We start from the raw sequence: 18979 nt of genomic DNA on the forward strand, positions 1-18979 counted from the left end.
GACTGATCATCTGCACAGAAAACATGCAGTTTGCATGGGAGTTTACTGGAGACATCTGCCAATTATAGCAACAGGTGAAGGAGGGAAAAGAAATGTGATATATTACCCCTGAGAGTACATATTGTCTTCTACCTGTAAAATTTTTCTTCCCAACTTCCTTTAAACATTTCCCCACTTCCTCCAACATAAAGTACATATGTATTTTCTACAAGGCAAGCAGATCATGAAGAATGAAGAATATAAAAAAAGTTTCCTCACTAGACAGAAAGTTGACAGTGCATAAAGTATCTGTAATAGAGGTAGGCTAGGGGATGGAAGGAAATTTGGGACGTTGGTGGAGGGAAGTAGTCACTGGTGTTGGAACACTGTATGACTGAAATTGAAACATGAATGACTTTATAGTTTTAAAATTCAGTGATTTAACAACAAAAAAGATTCCTGACCATGATTACATTGTGTTATGAAGGGAATGATATCCATAACACTATGACATAGTTTACAAAGCAATAAATGCTATTAAGGAAAGTTAAAAGCATATTTTGTGGGTGTTTCCATGACACTCATGGAATTAAGAAAACTGAATTTTATATAAGGAGCAGTGACATCCCTGACAAATGTCTGTCATGTCCAAGAAAATAGAAATATCCCTAAAATGATAAGAAAAAACACAAAAAGCATGTATTTGGAGATCCATGTTTTTAACTCCTGTTACTCGTATCTAATATATTATTTATCATATGTCATGTCAGGCACGGGGGCCCTTTGGAGGGGAGTGGGTTGAGCTTTCCTCCCTGCCCCGACCAGGGCTCCGGCAGCCAAAGACCTCCAGGACCAGCCACCACCATGCTGAGACCACTCTCCGCACACATGAAGGTACTGGCAGAGGGACAAAGTCACGTGAGTTCCGGGGCCGAGATCTCCAAACCTACTCGGATTTGGGCCGAGCATCCTCCACCCAGATCCTCCAAATTCCAGTATGCGGGGGTCACACCCACCAACTGGCCCCCTGGCGCCGTGTAATCCCATCAACGGCCAAGACTCAGAGACTATAAAAACCAGCTCCTGGAACCGCGCGGCCGCATTCGCGGCCACGTGACATCCTATTATGACATCTTATTATCTCATTCCTACTTTGGACAAACTGGCAGGCTACCGAATGTAGCCTGCCCACACGGCAGAGTCCGGCAAACTCCCCGTGGCATACCCAATATGCCAAATACCAGTAACAATGATGGGTCTCATTCTCCTAAAGAGCCTTGAATATAATCTCAGGGCTAGGATGAAGGAGACGTTACTGGGCCCTGCTCGAGGCAATCGACGATTAACAGGATGACTTGTGATTTGTGATTTGTGATGTCATGTAATTTTGGTCATAACCTACTTTGCTGAGCACTATTTTTTTTTTGCAGTACTATCCCACTATTTCCAGATTTCTACTCTGTGGAACAGTATCAGCTATCTTTCTACCACTCTTTTTCTTACCCGGATGCATTTGGGAAGGTAGTTCAGGACAGTGGCCTTGAGGGTGAAGGCCTCACCACGGATCACAGAGTAGGGCATCGTGAGCTCCACAAAGAAGGGTTGGAACACCCGCAGAGAGGCAGGAAGGGAGAGACCCAGCCCCGTGTCCTGGGACAGGCAGAGGGCCCCTGCCTTCCACTCAGTGATGGTGTCAGGTACTGTTACTTCCATTTCAGTCACACCAGATGAGCTGGAGAGGAAACAGTGTGCAACGTAGACAATCAATAGGTAAAACATCTTTTTTTCATGTAAGAATCAATATCTGTACAGCTACTGTCAAGGACAGAACCCCTCTTGAAGGCCCAACCACAAGCACACTTGATTATAATTGGGGACCAATCTGTGAAAGTGAAAGACACTAAAGGGTGCCTCATTTCTTTTTTCATTTCATGGAAACACAACACATTGAACCTGATTCAGTTTGTCCTTAAATCTTCCTTTCTGTTGTACAATTCCATAAATAAGTAGGTTGAAGAGTCATGATCTAGGGCCAGGGCCATAGTACAGAGGGCACTTGCTTGCCTTGTATGCAACATGTGGATGGTTCAATCCCCAGCACTGCATAGTCTCCTGGGCCTCACCAGGAATCATCCCTGAGCACAGAGCCAGGAGCAAATCCTGAGCACTGCTGGGTGTGACCAAAACTATAGCAAAAGAGAATCATGATCCCACAAGTAGACTTTGATCTGATTTATGTGTATATTCAGATCATTAATAGATACTTTCCTGAATAGCATTACTCAATATAGTATTTGAACCATTTTGAACTGCTATGTCTGTTTTCTGGTCGCCTTGAAAGTAGTTATTATAGAGGTGCTTATTTCTAAGGTGATTATACTAATAAACATATGCAATAATAGTTGTCTCATTAAATCTATTCTGGTAAAGTAAAAGGCTAGCAAAATTATTTAGGACTTAACAAAGATTTAAAGCTGTAAAAAAGCTCAAAGACTGTATTTCCTCACCCACAACAAATAGCAGGTATTTAAGTTACTTACTCCAGTGCTATCAACTTCCAGATCCAGGTCTCAGGGAAATAACTCCTCACTGTTTCAATAATTTTTTCTCGACTCTCTGTGTTTTCATAAGGAACTGTGCCATCGTATGAGTCATATTGAGAGGTGTATTGAAAGTCTAGTGCTGAAACTGAATAAAAAATGGGGGAGAGGAATGACTAGTTGAAGTAAAAGCATTAATTCATTTCTTTTGTGCACTCATTATATATTTTAGAAGTTGTTTTGTACTAATTATATCATATACCTGAAATTCTATCTTTATCAACTTCCATAAAATTAGTTTCCCCCTTAAACTTTAATGGTTTAAATCAATATATATTTCCTATAATTTCCACAATAGTTTTTATTTTCCTTGTTTTCTGTCATTTGTATAATATTAGTTACTTGAAGAAAATCATGTTTGTAATCCTTGTTTGGAATGGATGCTATTATAAAATAATACATAAAGGAAAAAGCTGTCTTTTTTTTTACAGTGATATAGGTAATTTTTTTTCTTTTTTTTTCTTTTATTAGTGAAACACCATGAGGTACAGTTGTAGATTTACAAATTTTTGTGCTTGGGTTTCGGTTATACAATGATCAAATACCCATCCCTCCACCAGTGCCCATTCTCCAACACCATGGATAACATCTCTCCCCCCCATCCCCCCATCCCACCCTGCCTCTGTGGCAGGGAATTCCCTTTTGTTCTCTCTCTCCAAAAAGCTGTCTTAATTATTGAACTAACTTATTATTGAACTGACTTATAGATGGATATCAACCTTACATGTAGATTTAGAATTTTTTTTTGTGTGTGTGTTTGGGCCACCGACTCATCCGGGTAACCGTTGTTCTCAGAGCTTACTTCTGCCTCTCTGCTCAGTGATCACAGTTGGTGGTGCCCTTGAGACCATATGGGATGCCAGGAATTGAACTGAGTTGTCTGCTTGCAAGGAAGCTCTTTGCCCACTGAGCTATCTCGCTGGCCTCAAGATGTTTATCTTTATTTACAGTGAAATCAAGAATATTTTGGAGTAAAGAGGAGACACGGTCACAGGAGTGAGATTTGGACACTGAGCTGTAAGCATAAGATCTAGGGTTTGGGTCAGAGACCTCCATGAGAAGCTGTAGATTCAGCAGCTGCTTTACTTGATATTTTCTTTTGATATTACTGATAATTTCTTTTGATATTACTTGGCTATGTATTTGGAAATATTTCAACCAGGATTACATATATCTCTTCACCAGAGGTTCTATATTCCTTTCTTTTTTTTACAGTGTCTCTGAGTGTCTATCCTGATTCCATAATTAAATTATTCTTTGCTACTGTGAACTTTCTCTCTATCACTCATCAGAATCTTATGTTTCATTTGAATTTGTGCTCATAAGTATTTGACTCATCTGGGTAACAAATAAAACCTCTGGTCAGTTTTGATTATACCATTTATTAAATGACCTTAGAAGGAAACACTTGCTTGAATCTTGGTTTCTCAATGTGTAAAGTGGAAATAGGGCCACCGTATCATTCTGTTTTCTTTAATATATTTTTTTCCATGGGGAAAAGCTCAAGTGGTGCTAGGAGCAGGGGCCAGGGTTATCTCTAGACCTATTCTGCTGGCAGGAGTGCTGGCCTGATGGTTCAGTGCTGAGGTCACCAGGTCATCACCTCTCATGCTGGGGATCAAATTTAGAATTTGTGCCTACAGAGTCTTTTGGTCTATCTCCCTTGTCCCAGTTTACCTTTTTATATATTCTTTGCAAAATAATACTGTTGAATATGACATAAGATTTAAAAGATTTGTCATTTTACCTCCTCCACGCAACATTGACTTTGATGGTCCATATGATTGATGATGGATCATTGAACATGGCTGAGGTTTTCGTATTTCAGAGTTGGTGAACACCTTTAATCCCATACCCTATAAAAATGACAACTCAATAATATTTTTAAACTGATAGGATTGAATATTTTTATTTTAAATTTCTGATTATAATTCAAACATCACAGCGGGTAGGGTGTTCGCCTTACACGCAGCCAACATGGCCGACCCGAATTCGATTCCTCCGCCCCTCTCGGAGAGCCCGGCAAGCTACCGAGAGTATTCAATATGCCAAACACAGTAACAACAAAGTCTCCAGTGGAGACGTTACTGGGCCCGCTCGAGCAAATCGACGATCAACGGGAGGGCCTTTACCTTTTAACAGTAGCAACATTGATGTGAAGTCTATATTATACACAAACTCAAAAAAAGAGTGATACACGCTGCTGGCCAAGCAAGTGAAAACAGAGATAGACAAATGGGACTATCTTAAACTAAGAAGCTTCTGCACCTCAAAAGAAACAGTGACCAAAATACAAAGACAGTCTACAGAATGGTAAAGGATATTCGCCAAATACACATTCGATAAGGGGTTGATATCATGGATATACAAAGTACTGGTTGAACTCCACAAGAAGAAAACATCCAACCCCATGAAAAAATGGGGAGATGAAATGAATAGAAACTTTCACAAAGAAGAAATCTGAATGGCTAAAAGGCACATGAGAAAATGCTCCACATCATTAATTATCAAGGAGATGCAGATCAAAACCACAATGAGATATCATTTCACACCACAGAGACTGGCCCATATCCACAAGAACAAAAGCAACTGGTGCTGGCGCGGATATGACGAGAAAGGGACCCTTCTTAACTGCTGGTGGGAATGCTGACTGGTTCAGCCCTTTTGGAAAACAGTATGGACAATTCTCAAAAAATTAGAAATTGAGCTCCCATTTGACCCAGCAATACAACTCCTGGGAATATATCCCAGAGAGGCAAAAAAGTATAGTCGAAGTGACATCTGCACATGTTTGTTCATTGCAGCACTCTTTACAATAGCCAGAATCTGGAAAAAATCCGAGTGCCCTAGAACAGATGACTGGTTAAAGAAACTTTGGTACATCTACACAATGGAATACTATGTAGCTGTTAGAAAAGATGAAGTCATGAAATTTACATACAAGTGGTACTACATGGAAAGTGTCATGTTAAGCGAAATGACTCAGAAAAAAAGGGATAGACATAGAAAGATTGCATTCATCTGGGGAACATAAAGTAACAAAATAGGAGACTAACACCCAAGAATGGCCGAGATTAGTACCAGGAATTTTGTTCCATGGCTTGGAGGCCAGCTACACATGCTGGGGGAAAAGGGAGCTCAGATAGAGAAGGGAGCACCAAATAAAGGTCTTGGGAAGATGGGAGAAGCATGCTGAAAGTAGACTACAGACCAAACATGATTGTCACCCATTGCCTCTTTTGCAAACCACAACACCCAATAAGAGAGAGAGAGAACTAAAGGGAATGCCCTGCCACAGAGGCAGGGTGGGATAGGGGGAATGGGGGGGTGGGAGGGATCCGTGGTGGTGGGAAATGTGTACTGGTGGAGGGATAGGTATTTGATAATTGTATAATTGGAACCCAAGCACAAAAATTTGTAAGTCTACAACTGTATCTCATGATGTCTCACTAATAAAAATTAAAAAAAAGTGATACAATTATAATCTCTATGGATTATTACTTTTAATTTTTTATAGTGCAAAGGAACAGAAATCTATGGGCTCTCTCCATTCTTGGAGGAGCCCGTGTTCTCTCTTGAGCGCGTTACACTCCTTCATTCTCTCTACTCACTCCCACTACCTAACTCTTCTCCCCTTCAATACCTCCAAATAAAATCTGTTCTACTTCAAAAAAAAAAAAACAGAAATCTATGTCTGATACATCAAAGCACAGATTTTATCTCTAAGCTACATCCTTGCACCCTTGTAAAAAATTTACAATCTTTTGTAAACAAACTAAATAATTAAAAGTATCTCAATTAAATGGCAAGAGTTTGGTCTAACCCATCTCTGACTTGCTAAAATGTGTGTCTAAATTTTACATATATATATAGTTTTATTTAAATTAATAAGTCAGCACATTAAAAAATCAAAAGCATTTTACCTTTAGTAAACTATACATATCATCTTCATGAATATTATTCAAGGGAACATAGATGGCTCCATTATGAAGGATATTAGGATGGTTGGTACAAACGACTTGTTCTTCTTGCTGGTCCAAATGTGTAGGGAAATCAGTGAGATCCTTCACAGTTAGTCGACTATATGCCTGAATTAGTGGAGAGATAAGAGACAGAATTCTTACCTGCTTTTCTCTTGAAATAAACAGTGAATAGAGAAATGATAATCCTCAAACTGTTCTTTTTTAAAAATTAATTTTAAAAATTAAGATTCTGTGGTTTAAAATGCTATTAATAATGGTTTCTCATGCACATAACTCCAACACTATACCTATCACCAATGTAACCCCTCCCTCTCCCAAGGTCCCCAGTACCCCTCCCTCCAAACCCTTGACTCAATTGTGAGGAACAGCTTTCCCACTATGTGGCCTTTGGCCCTTTATTGCTACATTGCTGTGTATCTTTAACTAACATATGTGAGAAAGATCATTATTTATCTGCTTTTCCTCCTGACTGACTTCATGACTGCTATCTCTATTTCCATCTATGTGGATGCAAATTTAATGATTTTTTTCTTTATTAGAACTTCATAGCATCCTGTTCAACAATACCACTACTCAGCATCTATCCCCCAAACACAAAAACATTAGTTCAAAAAGTGATTTTCATACTTACATTCGTTGAAACATTTAGTACAAATGCCAAGATCTGAAACAACCCAAGTGCCCAACTAAAGAAAAATGGATCAAGAAGTTGTGGTATATACACACGCTAGGACACTATGAAACTCTAAGAAAAAAATTATCAGTTTTCTTGAGGAAATGTAGTTGGTACCAACGAGAGAGGTGAAAGGTTTCATTTGACTATTTTTACGTGTTTTAATTTTGTTGTTCTAAAGATAAAAAACTTATTTGGGAAAGGAAAACTTAAATTATCAGTGGTTAATAAAAGTTTCAACAAAGAATTTACATATAGAACTTGACCAGATATAGGCAGGAGAAGCAAATTACCTCTGTGTCTGATCAACAGTTAATAACTTGAGTGATTTAGGTAGGAATTATTGCCATCTGTTAACTTCTATTTCTATTTAACTTTATTTTTGTACTCAAAAACCACATTGGCTCATAATTGAATATAGGTAATCTATACTTAAGAAAATACAATCACAAACACAGATTACTTTTTCTTTGGAGCAAAAGGGAAGATTTAAATGGTAGAATCAAGATTTCATAGAATAGATCAAACAGATTGAATATTTATTCTTGAATTGGGATAAATCTGAGTTTTATCAAAGAATTTTCAATATTTGTTAAGTAGATTTATAAATTTCTGTGGGCCAGAAGTACTACTGCTTCTTATGTTCTTTTTTTTTACAGAGGTCAATATCCATTCTACAATTATATAGAATATTATACAGCTACAAATAAGGATGAAATCATAAAATTTACTGCAACTTCGATGGAATTGGAGGATATCATGTTAACGTGAAGTAAGTCAGCAGAAGAAAGGCAAATACTAGATGTTTTCACTTCTCTGTAGTATATAGAATAACAGAACAAGGGAATGCAAAATATTAAAGGAGGTAATACCTAGATTACCCTGCTTTGTAGAATATAGAGCTGAGAAGGATAGCAAAAAGAGAGAAACTGAGTGGGGAGGGGTAAGAGGAGGAGGGAAGAAGGTACCAGGGGCAGAAGATGGGGCCTCAGACACATTGGTGGCGTTGGGGTGTGGTATATCTCCATATCTGAACCACAGAATCAACAAAACAGAATGTGATCCCAACTACAACAACCAAAATGTGTATGTCAAAGAGGTAGACTGGCATTTAGGAGGAAAACTGGGACACTGGTAGCTGGAAATGAACACTGCAGATGGGATTGGTATTGGAACATCACATACCTGGAACTCAACTATGGATAACTTTGTAAATGACGACATTTCAATGAAAATTTAACAAAATGAAACAAAACAAAATCTTTTCGGCATAATTATAAGAATGCATGTTTGGTTGTTTACTTAAGTATAACTTAAGTATAGTCTTTTTCCTTCTTTTTCTCTTTTTTTTTATCTTTTTATTGAATCACTGTGAGATACAATCACAAAGTTGTTCATGATTGAGTTTCAGCCATACTATGTGCCAACACCTGTCCCTTTACCAGTGTACATTTCCTGCAACCAATGTTCCCAGTTTTCTTCCTGCATACTTCCACTTTGCCCCTGACTATCCTACCTCTATGGCTCTCTCTCTCTCTCTCTCTCTCTCTCTCTCTCTCTCTCTCTCTCTCTCATTTCTCTTATTTTCCTTTTAGGCACTGTGGTCCGCAGTACTGTTTCTGAAAGGGTGTCATGCATCTGCCTTTATCTCCTTTCAGCACTCAGTTTTTGAACAGGGTAATCATTTCAGTGCAGTCTTACACAAATATTTTCAATCTTGTTTTTCACTCTCTGGACTGTTGAGAAGATCAAATTTGGAGAGATACGTGAGAAATATTAAGAGATGACTTAAAAGAAAGACAAGTAGTAAGGGTCCTCATTATGGTTTATGCTCAACAGGGCCTTGTCTCTGCTTTGGGACCCTTCCCTGGGTCCTGCTGACCTCAGAGGCTGATGGGACTCACCAAGGCCGGAGAAAGTTCTGCCTCAGGCTTCATGACCATCACGCTCTTGTCAACAGCTCGAAGGGCACAGAGGGACTCTGGAGAAGCTGTGACCTGTAGGCGGGCCTGGGAGGCAGGAAGACTCTGTGCTGGGAGGAACTTCAAATTCACCTGTGAGAATTGAAGGAAAAATCATCCAGCACTTTCTCTACTTGTGCAGTGCTGCAATCACCCAGGTTTCTTAGGTCATCCTCATATTGACTATTGGATATTTAGAAGGACCAAGTCAGGACTTTTATTTTATTTTTGATCATCTTGCTTTTACTGTTGAAAAGGTTTAAACAAAAGTTCGGCTTTGTTCTGAGGAAAAACTGATACATCACAAAGGTATATGAGATAAAATTGCTTTATTTTTTATCATTATTATTATTTTGCTTTTGTGTTAGACATGGTCATACTCAGGACTTACTCCTGGCTCTGTGCTCAGGGATCATCACACTTAATGGTCTTCAGAGAGCTGAGGTGCTGAGGCAATCAAACCAAGTGGGTCACATGAAGATAAGCATCTTAACCTCTATATTATCTCTCCAATCCAGATTGTTTGATTTTTAGAGGCTTCCCTTTCCCTCTGATGTGTTCTGAGATAATTTTGGGCATTTGTATTTTTCAGTGAGGTTTTGGAATATTTTCGTCTTAACCTAACATTTTATATACCTCATTCAAATCAACATTGTGGACAGAAGGACAGATTATATTTTGTTCTATGTAGTAGCGTTTTGTGTAATTGAAGCATTTTGGCTAGGTACCAAGATATCTGATTATGTCAGATTACTGAGAATTTATGAGAAATTCCTTAATTTTATGGACTCAGTTTTCTCTGGAGTAAACTAGATGTTACCCATCGGATCATTGCTTGTGTTCTTGCAGTTCTATGCTAATGGCAGTTACCTTGTGGGCTAGACAGTTTTCAATCTCAAATTTCCTCGAATCTCCAACAACTTCTCCATTTGGTAAAATGGTAAAGATGAACAATCGTGCGATGGGAGCAATGTCTGACTCCACGGGGAAAGATAAGGAAAAACTGCCTTTCACTAGGGTATGGAGAGAACAAGAGAGATTCTGTGTCAAGACAGTGCTAGGTTTTAGCACACTCAGAATTGTGCATATTCACTTGATAGCATAGTCTTTCAATGCTATTCTACTCAGGGGAGTGCGGAGGTTGGTATCTCTCTTTACAACTTCAATTCTGGAATAAATCAAAGTCCTTTATACTCATGTCTTTCTTATCTGCTTTTCCATCTAACTATACTAACTTAAATTGGAATTGCTCAAAATTTTTTATCATATATATTAAAATATTTTATGAAACCCTCCTGAATTAGTTAAAAATTAAGAAATGAGGCATGTATTATTTTAATCTTTCATACAAGATAGCAAGCAGCTATTTTATTTAGAGTTCACTTCAGAGGTGAATTTTATTTAACACATAACTGAAATTTATAAGATATAATCATTGTTTAATATATAGAACTGGAATTTATAAGATATAATCATTAATTATTTTTGGAAGTATCCCTTTTTGATTTTTATTAAAGTATAACATGAAATGTACCACCCTAACTAGTTTTGAATGTGTGTTTTTGAAGTGTTGAATTATTAGTTGTTGAGAGTACTGATTAAAACAATTAAGTCCTCAGTGAATGTAATTAATGTTTTATTTTTCCAACATTGTAGGAAAAAGTAACCATACATATCAAGAAAACTTCAGAAATAGGGAATAAATTCTAAGCTCCAGTAGAAGGTTTATTGAAATATAAGCCTTTATTTAAGTTAAAAGAATGTTTATGCCTCTTTTCAGTGATTTTAGCATTGGCATCGATTTTAAAAAGAAAGAAATTGGTCCATGTTTCCCCACAATCATTCATGACTTTTACTCCAGCTCATGTGTGAGTGAACTGATGTCATGCCTGCAACAGGCATCCTAATGCAGGGTTTATAGTGAGTTTAGCTCGGAGTACGGCTTAGAATAACATCTGTCACGTATTCTCCTCTTTCTTTGCTTCTTAACTCTCATCTTAAACATTCTAGTTAGAGTATAGAGAAAGATCTTAAGTTTTTAAAAGGTTTTAATTTTAGACAGAGGAGTCCAATTAAAGTGAAAAAAAAACATGTACCTTTGTAGAATGTCTGATGCAGAGTAGGGAGTCAGATTTGCGCATTGACATTTGTTGAATTAAAAAAACACCCTAGTTCTAAGGATGCTTTATTATCTTTTGTGATCTTATTACAAAGGGATATTGGAAATAATTTCCTTATTTCTTAACTAATTGACATCTAAGAGTAGGCATTTTGGGAAATAAATGGAGGGATTATTTGAGGATACTCACTGTCTCCTGCCTTTAGAGATAGAGTATATGATCCTGATCTGATGATACCTCCTTTAGCCATGATCTGAAATGACAAATTGATGGAAAAAAGAACTTAAGTTTGATTATGATATAGTTTTCAACATCTTTCAGTTCTCAGAGGAACAGTTTTGGTTAGTCAGTCTTTCCTGGAGAGAATTAACCTTATGGAAATCAGAGAACCAAGGGGAGCACAGATGAGAAAGCAAAATATTGATGTGCACGTCATTTTTGGGTCATTGACCACTAGATCTAATGCTATAAACATCACGTTTATTTCACAGCCTTCCTCTTACCAGGTAATAGAACACAAGTTCTGACAGTTCTCCGATGACCTTCCCATTGAGTATATAGTAAGCCGTGATATTTTGTACTTGGCCACAGGGAAGGGTACCGGCCGTAGTTTCTAACTGAAGGTAGCTCTCACTGAGAGAAAAAACATGTCTGGCAGTATGTTGAACTGCGTGGTGTTGTTCTTGATGCCATACATAGTTATAACACCCAGGCTGTTGTTCTTGCTCTTGGTTGGCCTGATAAAAGGGGATAACAGAGAAACTAGATTACTTTCAACTTCTTCACTTTAACTTTCTACCAAACAATCCAAGTAGTTAAAATTTTGTAATTCTTGGTTTTTGTTTCTGGGCCACACCCTATGGTGTTCAGGGCTGGGGATTGAACCCCGGACTGACCACATGCAAGGAAAGCTCCCTACCTGATGTACAATGACTAATGCTGGCATACTCTAAACATCACCTTCATAACTTCAGACAACCAGATAACCCATTTGTCAGCTTCTCAAATGGTGGAGATGAAAAGAAACCATTTGTAAATTTATCTCCTTTCTTGATTCTGCTAAGTTACTGCAGAGTTGAATTTTCTTTTGCAGTTCAGAGTCAGATGAATGAGTAGCATTCCAGTGAGAATCATAAATGATCCGAACAAACAGAAAAGGATATTAGAGATTCCTTATTGTTGAAGTCTCAGGCCAGCTACTAAGACCCCAATACCTTATTAGTTGTTTTATATGCAATCATTGTATATAATAAGATTTTGTTACTGTATTGGTTACAATAGTGTTTTAAAATAACTGTTAGCAAATTAGTACCTTAACCTCATTGTTATTGAAACATGATTTTTTAAAAAATTGCTCTAGGGCCACAGTCAGTGGTATTTGGGGAAACCATGCAATGCTGTGGATTAAACCCACACTACCAAATACAAAGCATGCACCCAGTTCTGTTGAACTATTTCTATGGCTCTGGACTTCTGACTTTAAGATCTTATGTTTTCTGGACCTTCAAATATTGCAAATACTTGTAAACACATAATTATATTTTATCTTCTATATCATGGTTTCCTACTAGCTCTTTTTGATTGCACTTATTATTTTCTATGACTTTATCAGGTATGTCATATTTATCAGGTAAATATGATTGTCACTGTCACTGTCCTCCTGTTGTTCATCGATTTGCTCGAGCAGCCCAGTAACATTGTGAGACTTGTTACTGTGTTTGGCATATCAAATTCATCACAGGTAGCTTGCCAGGCTTTGCTGTGCGAGCGAGATACTCTCGGTAGTTTGCCAGGCTCTCCGAGAGGGACGGAGCAATCAAACTTGGGTTGGCCATGTTGGCTGCATGCAAGGCAAACGCCCTACACACTGTGCTATCGCTCCAGCCCCAGGTAAATATGACAAAGTTCCAAATTTTTTATTATTTTTTTATTTATTTGCATTATTTTATTATTTTATTTTAATCATTTTTATTATTGTTATTATGCCAAAATTAATGTTTTTGTTATGTCTATGAGTACAAGAAACTTTCAACTATAGTAAAAAAATTTACTTGACTTTGCAATCCTAGGGAAGTACAATTTATCTATAACATAGATAACATTATGTATTGCTATATATATATATTTCTAAGTTTTTGCCATTTGCAGGGAGAGGGGGTTATACTTGTTGGTGCTCAGGGGACCATCATATGGTTTGCAGGAACAATTTCAAGCCTTGTGTATGCAATCATGATCTCTAGCTCTTTATGCGATTATTCCTGTTCTTACATATTTTTAAATTGAATTGACATATGAATCATATGGAGCGATAGCACAGCGGGTAGGGCGTCTGCCTTGCATGCAGCCAACATGGCCGACCCGAGTTCGATTCCTCTGCCCCTCTCGGAGAGCCCGGCAAGCTACCGAGAGTATTCGATATGCCAGACACAGTAACAACAAAGTCTCCAATGGAGACGTTACTGGGTCCGCTCGAGCAAATCGATGATCAACGGGAGGGCCTTTACCTTTAACATATGAATACTGGGAAATGGAAATGATTGATATATCACTTCTCTGAGAAGGGACAAATGTCATACTTTGCTTAAGAATACAACTATAAAATCGTTTTAGTTGCAGACTTTTTTTAAAAGTTTTTTTCTATTGAATCACTGTGAGAAGGACCCTTACAAAGCTTTCATGATTAGTTTTCCCTCTCCAGTTTCTCAGCACCAGTGTTTCTAGTTAGTTCCCTTCCCATCACCCATTACGCCCCCAACAGTCTCTCTCTCTCTTTTTCTCTCTCTCCCTCTCTCTCACTGTCTCCCTTAGAAATTTTAATCACGGTCACTAGTTAATAGATAACAATTGTATCTGTGTGTGTTAGTGTTATTCTGATCACATAAAAATATCCGAGTGACTGGAGAGATAGCATATGGGTAAAGCACTTGCCTTGCAGACAGCCCACTGATATTCACTTCCCAGAACCCAGCCAGGACTGGTCCCTGAGTGCAGAGTCAGCAGTAAGCCCTGAGCACCACTGCATAGGGCCCCAACGCAAACAAACAAAAGACTAAATGACTACCTGAACTTAGGAAAACAACATAAAATTACCTGAATTTCTTTCATAATGAAGAATTAATATTGTCAAGGAATAAATCCAATTAGATACTTTTATATGATAGGTAAAAAGATGTTGCTAACTAAATTACCAAATACTTTTATAGTATCTCTTTTTTAAAAAAATTACTCTTTTGATTTTTTAAAAAAATTAGTCACCATGAAATTACAAAGTTATTTGTGATTTTTAGTCATACAGTGGTTCAACACCAATTCCTTCAACCAGTGTCCACTTCTCTTCCCTAGTGACCCCCATACTCCTTATGCCTCCCATTTACTAGTCTACTTGTATGAGAGACCCTTTTTCTATAATGTTTTTGCACTGTGATTTGCAGTAGTGTTGCTGATAGATAGGGTTTTACACATACCGCTTTACCACCTTTCAACACCACTTCCACCTCACTGTTGAATACTTCCCTCCATCACAGATGTTGCCAGCTATCTCTTTTAATATTTTTTCAGTTTTTAAAAAAGTTTCTATCTTCAGATTTATCTTTAAGTTGGACAGTTTTATTTTTCTGTCTTATATAGTATACTTCCTCGCTTCTGAGTTTCTCTTTGTCCTCAGGTTTTATTTATGTATTTATTTATTGCTTACCGTGATAGAAAGTGTGCCATCCAAGATATTGGTTGTATTTATTGAAAAATCTACGAGACCCTTCTCATTGGTAGTTGCATGGAAGTTATAATTGGCTTCACTTGCAGAGATGGAGATACGTCTATTGGGTATGGGTACATTTTTCCCGTCCACCAGAAGCACCTAAAAACAATAACTACTTGAGAAGTTATGTGACTAATATTCAAGGAAGGCAAAAATGACTAGAACAAACATCATTTATACCATAACTAAAACAAAACAAACTATACAAAACAACAAAAGACAAAAGTCCACTACTTCAAACAAACCTAGGCGGCGCCATCATTGTGCCCTTGACTTAGGTATAGCCAGATACTTCATTGACTTGGGAACCGTGAGATACTCTACCTGTCCAGAAAAAGGAATTCCTCGTCTAAAGTGTGAATACACTTTCACGAACATAAGTCTTGTTACAGTATCTGTGATTTCACTTGTCCCACGTCCAGTAAATTCTAGGTCTAAAAATATATATCAAAGAATACATACAACTGAAGTTACTGTCAATATGAAATTCTTTCCTTACCACCTCCATTATAAGTTTTATTTTATTTTGGGAAGCAAACAAAGCTTTATTTTTTTAATCTTAAACTAATTTAGTACCTGTTCCATCTTCTTTAATCTTGGCTTCCACTTCAATATTTTTTTCATACCCTGTATTTTTAATCTGGAACAGGTTTGTTTTTACTTGCAGAGTGATGCAGCCATTGCTATTAAGCTGAGAAACAAAAAATAAATTGATTATCATGCTGATTTTAAGAAATAATAGTTACTTCATCCACTATTTCCTTTCTGATGCAAAGACAATATTTATAAATATTAATCAAGTTTCAAAAATTGAATAACCACATCTGCTTTTGTAATTCCTAATACTTTTTTTTTTAACCAAAATTAGAATTATGTTGAGAAGAAGAGGAATTTATTTTCTTTTAGGGAGTGTTTTGGAATAAGACTTTTTTGATATCCTCCTTGTAGTTATCAAAATAGTAGTTCAGTGATTGTCAACAATGATATCTCTAGAGAGAGCACTAACCTGTTGACTAAATTCTTCACATATCTTTGCAGTTTCACAAAAGGCAGAAACACGAGATACTTTTCTACAAATGCTTACACTTGCCTGTCCTGGGACAGGTTTTCCATAGGTGTACCTGTCGCATAAAAAATGAATCAGTAACTAAGAAAGATAGCTACATTTCCCATTACCAAACCTCCACAAAGCCAACTATATTGTTTTATGATGTGCCTTTTTATCATTGCGGACTTAGATCAAATGCAACTAATGTCTGAGAGATGTCTCTGTTAGGGAGTAATACTCATTAAGATCATTGAAACTGTTGAAATGTACAACCAAGTGTTATATGGGGAGGGTTTAATTTTTCTTTCTTTCTAATTACTTTAGCATTTATTTTATTCTGTCATTTTTCAATCAATAACACAGGTAGGGTGTTTGCCTTGCATGCAGCCGACACGGCCAACCCGAGTTCAATTCCTCCGCCCCTCTGGGAGAGCCTGGCAAGCTACTGAGAGTATCTGGCCTGCACGGCAAAGCCTGGCAAGCTCCCCGTGACGTATTCGATATGCCAAACACAGTAACAAGTCTTATAATAGAGATGTTACTAGGCCTGCTCAAGCAAATTGATGAACAACGGGACGACAGTGACAGTGACAGTGACATTTTACAATCAAATCTTGGTCTGTTTTGAGAAATGAAAAATTTTAAAATGAGAACGTTTAGATGATAAATATAATTAAAAAATGGCCCTCCCGTTGATCGTCGATTTGCTCAAGCGGGCCCAGTAACGTCTCCATTGGAGACTTTGTTGTTACTGTGTCTGGCATATCGAATACTCTCGGTAGCTTGGAGGAATACTCTTGGTAGCTTGGAGGAATCGAACTCGGGTTGGCTGGAGCGATAGCACAGCGGGTAGGGCGTTCGCCTTACAAGCGGCCAACATGGCCGACCCAAGTTCATTCCTCTGCCCCTCTCGGAGAGCCCGGCAAGCTACCGAGAGTATTCGATATGCCAGACACAGTAACAACAAAGTCTCCAATGGAGACGTTACTGGGCCCGCTCGAGCAAATAATTAAATAATAAATAATTAAAATCAACACAATAATAACACATACACACAGAGAGGGCAAGAAGAGAGAGAGAAAAAAACCCCTAAGAAAATAGTCACAGAGTATACAAAAATTTTGCTCTTTTGTATGTGCACTATATTTATAAAAAGTAAAATGGCTCATAATCATTTTGCTTTGGGCAATAATTATTTTCTTGTTTTCAAACGCCAAAAGCAACATATTCTAAAACCCCTCTCCAAAATATAGATATTATACGCTATACTAGGATGGTGGAGTGATAGCACAGCAAGTAGAGTGTTTGCTTTGCACGTGGCCGACCCAGGTTCAATTCCTCCATCCCCCTCGGGGAGCCCAGCAAGCTACTGAGAGTATTCTGCTGCCAAGGCAGAGCCTGGCAAACTCCCTGTGGCGTATTTGTTATGCCAAAAACAGTAACAACAAGTCTTACAATGGAGACGTTACTGGTGCTCGCTCGAGCAAATCGATGAACAATAGGAGGACAGTGCTACTAGGATAGTAAATCTAAATGCAAGTTAGATTTTTTATTTGCCATCACTCCAATGCAGAACTAAGACAGATACTTAGATGCTTCCAGAATTAGGGCATTCTTCCCTAACATATTTCTATACTCTATTTTTAAATTATTGAAGACAAACTAAAATAAGATGCAAAAGTGGCAAAATTGTACAAAGTTTGTAATGATTTATGGGTACAGAAGTTGAAGTTTTAATATTATGTCAGCTTTTGCATTCAGTTGGAAAAGTTCCATTGTGTAAATATGGAAAAATAGATACACATGAGTTTTAATAACAAGAATAATACACATGAGTTCTAATAATCAAAAGCAGATATAAGTACCCAGTTGTATGTACACTTTTAGGAGTGTTTAAAGTACTCGAATATAAGCTCAAGATTTGTAGATAACTTTTAATTTTGTTAAGTGTGATGGCATCATAATCATGTAGAAAATGCCACATTTTTGAGGGATTGGGTACACGTCCAGTTTCACTTAGGTTTTATTCCTAGCCTTGAAGGATTATGTGGTGCTGAGGATTGAATGTGGATTGGTCATAGGCAATTCAAGTACATGACAGATTGTACTCTCTCTCAGCCTGAAATGTCTGAAATTTTTAGTGTTTGTAATGGTTTGACAGTAAAATAGAATATAAAACTGTATTTGGGGACAATGATTTATATGTTTAACTCTGGAGTTTTAACATAAGTGATATTAAAATATGGAAGATGTTACTTATTAGAACATGATCGCAACATTACTATTTATTAATGTAGATGTTGATTACTTTTGACATTTTTTCCTACTATCCAGTGGTTTTGAAAAAAATTATAGGTAAATAATTGATATACTTTTAAAAATTTTGAGTAAAGTGATGTCTAACTATGTCCTACTAAAATAATCATTCAAAATTGAGGCAAAATAAAAACTTAGATTAAAGTAATATAACTCACATTCCGCATACTGATATGTTCATTTCTTTATCCATAATACTGATTTTCTTTGGCACTAGAAGTTTGACCTCAAACTTGGGAAGCACTGTTGACAGAAATAATGGGAATAGGAAGGTTGGCAAATACTTATGGGAAATACTAAGATTTCTACATATTATTTTTCTGAAGACTGTGCCTTAAACAACTGGTAAAACTTTAAATGCAACAATTTTATGAGGCTAAATAGTCATGCGAAATTTAATTAAGGTTTTTTTGGAGGGGCTCACCCTGCAGTACTCAGGGCTTACTTCTGGCTCTACACTCAGGAATCACAGCAGGAATGGGGGACCTTATGCAGCACTGGGAATCGAGGTAGGGGCTATTGTACGCAAGGCAAGCACTTAC

General features: G+C 37.4%; 1 protein-coding gene across 1 annotated transcript in view; it reads right to left on the reverse strand.

Annotated features, from left to right (window-relative positions):
• Nucleotides 1-18979, reverse strand: part of LOC130026554 (pregnancy zone protein-like) — a 51015-nt gene that overhangs the window by 16249 nt on the left and 15787 nt on the right. The window contains exons 7-19 of the mRNA XM_056117411.1: nt 18596-18680; nt 16080-16194; nt 15650-15764; nt 15398-15507; nt 15011-15172; nt 11820-12053; nt 11506-11569; nt 10067-10209; nt 9140-9289; nt 6503-6667; nt 4327-4435; nt 2520-2667; nt 1483-1711 (exon numbers count right to left, since the gene is read on the reverse strand). Coding sequence (XP_055973386.1) covers nt 1483-1711; nt 2520-2667; nt 4327-4435; nt 6503-6667; nt 9140-9289; nt 10067-10209; nt 11506-11569; nt 11820-12053; nt 15011-15172; nt 15398-15507; nt 15650-15764; nt 16080-16194; nt 18596-18680 — 1829 coding nt within the window. The remainder of the gene's footprint in view (nt 1-1482; nt 1712-2519; nt 2668-4326; nt 4436-6502; nt 6668-9139; nt 9290-10066; nt 10210-11505; nt 11570-11819; nt 12054-15010; nt 15173-15397; nt 15508-15649; nt 15765-16079; nt 16195-18595; nt 18681-18979) is intronic.

The sequence above is a fragment of the Sorex fumeus genome, unplaced genomic scaffold (assembly GCF_029834395.1).
Source record: "Sorex fumeus unplaced genomic scaffold, SorFum_2.1 ptg000003l, whole genome shotgun sequence".
In the NCBI taxonomy this organism is placed as follows: Eukaryota; Metazoa; Chordata; class Mammalia; order Eulipotyphla; family Soricidae; genus Sorex; species Sorex fumeus.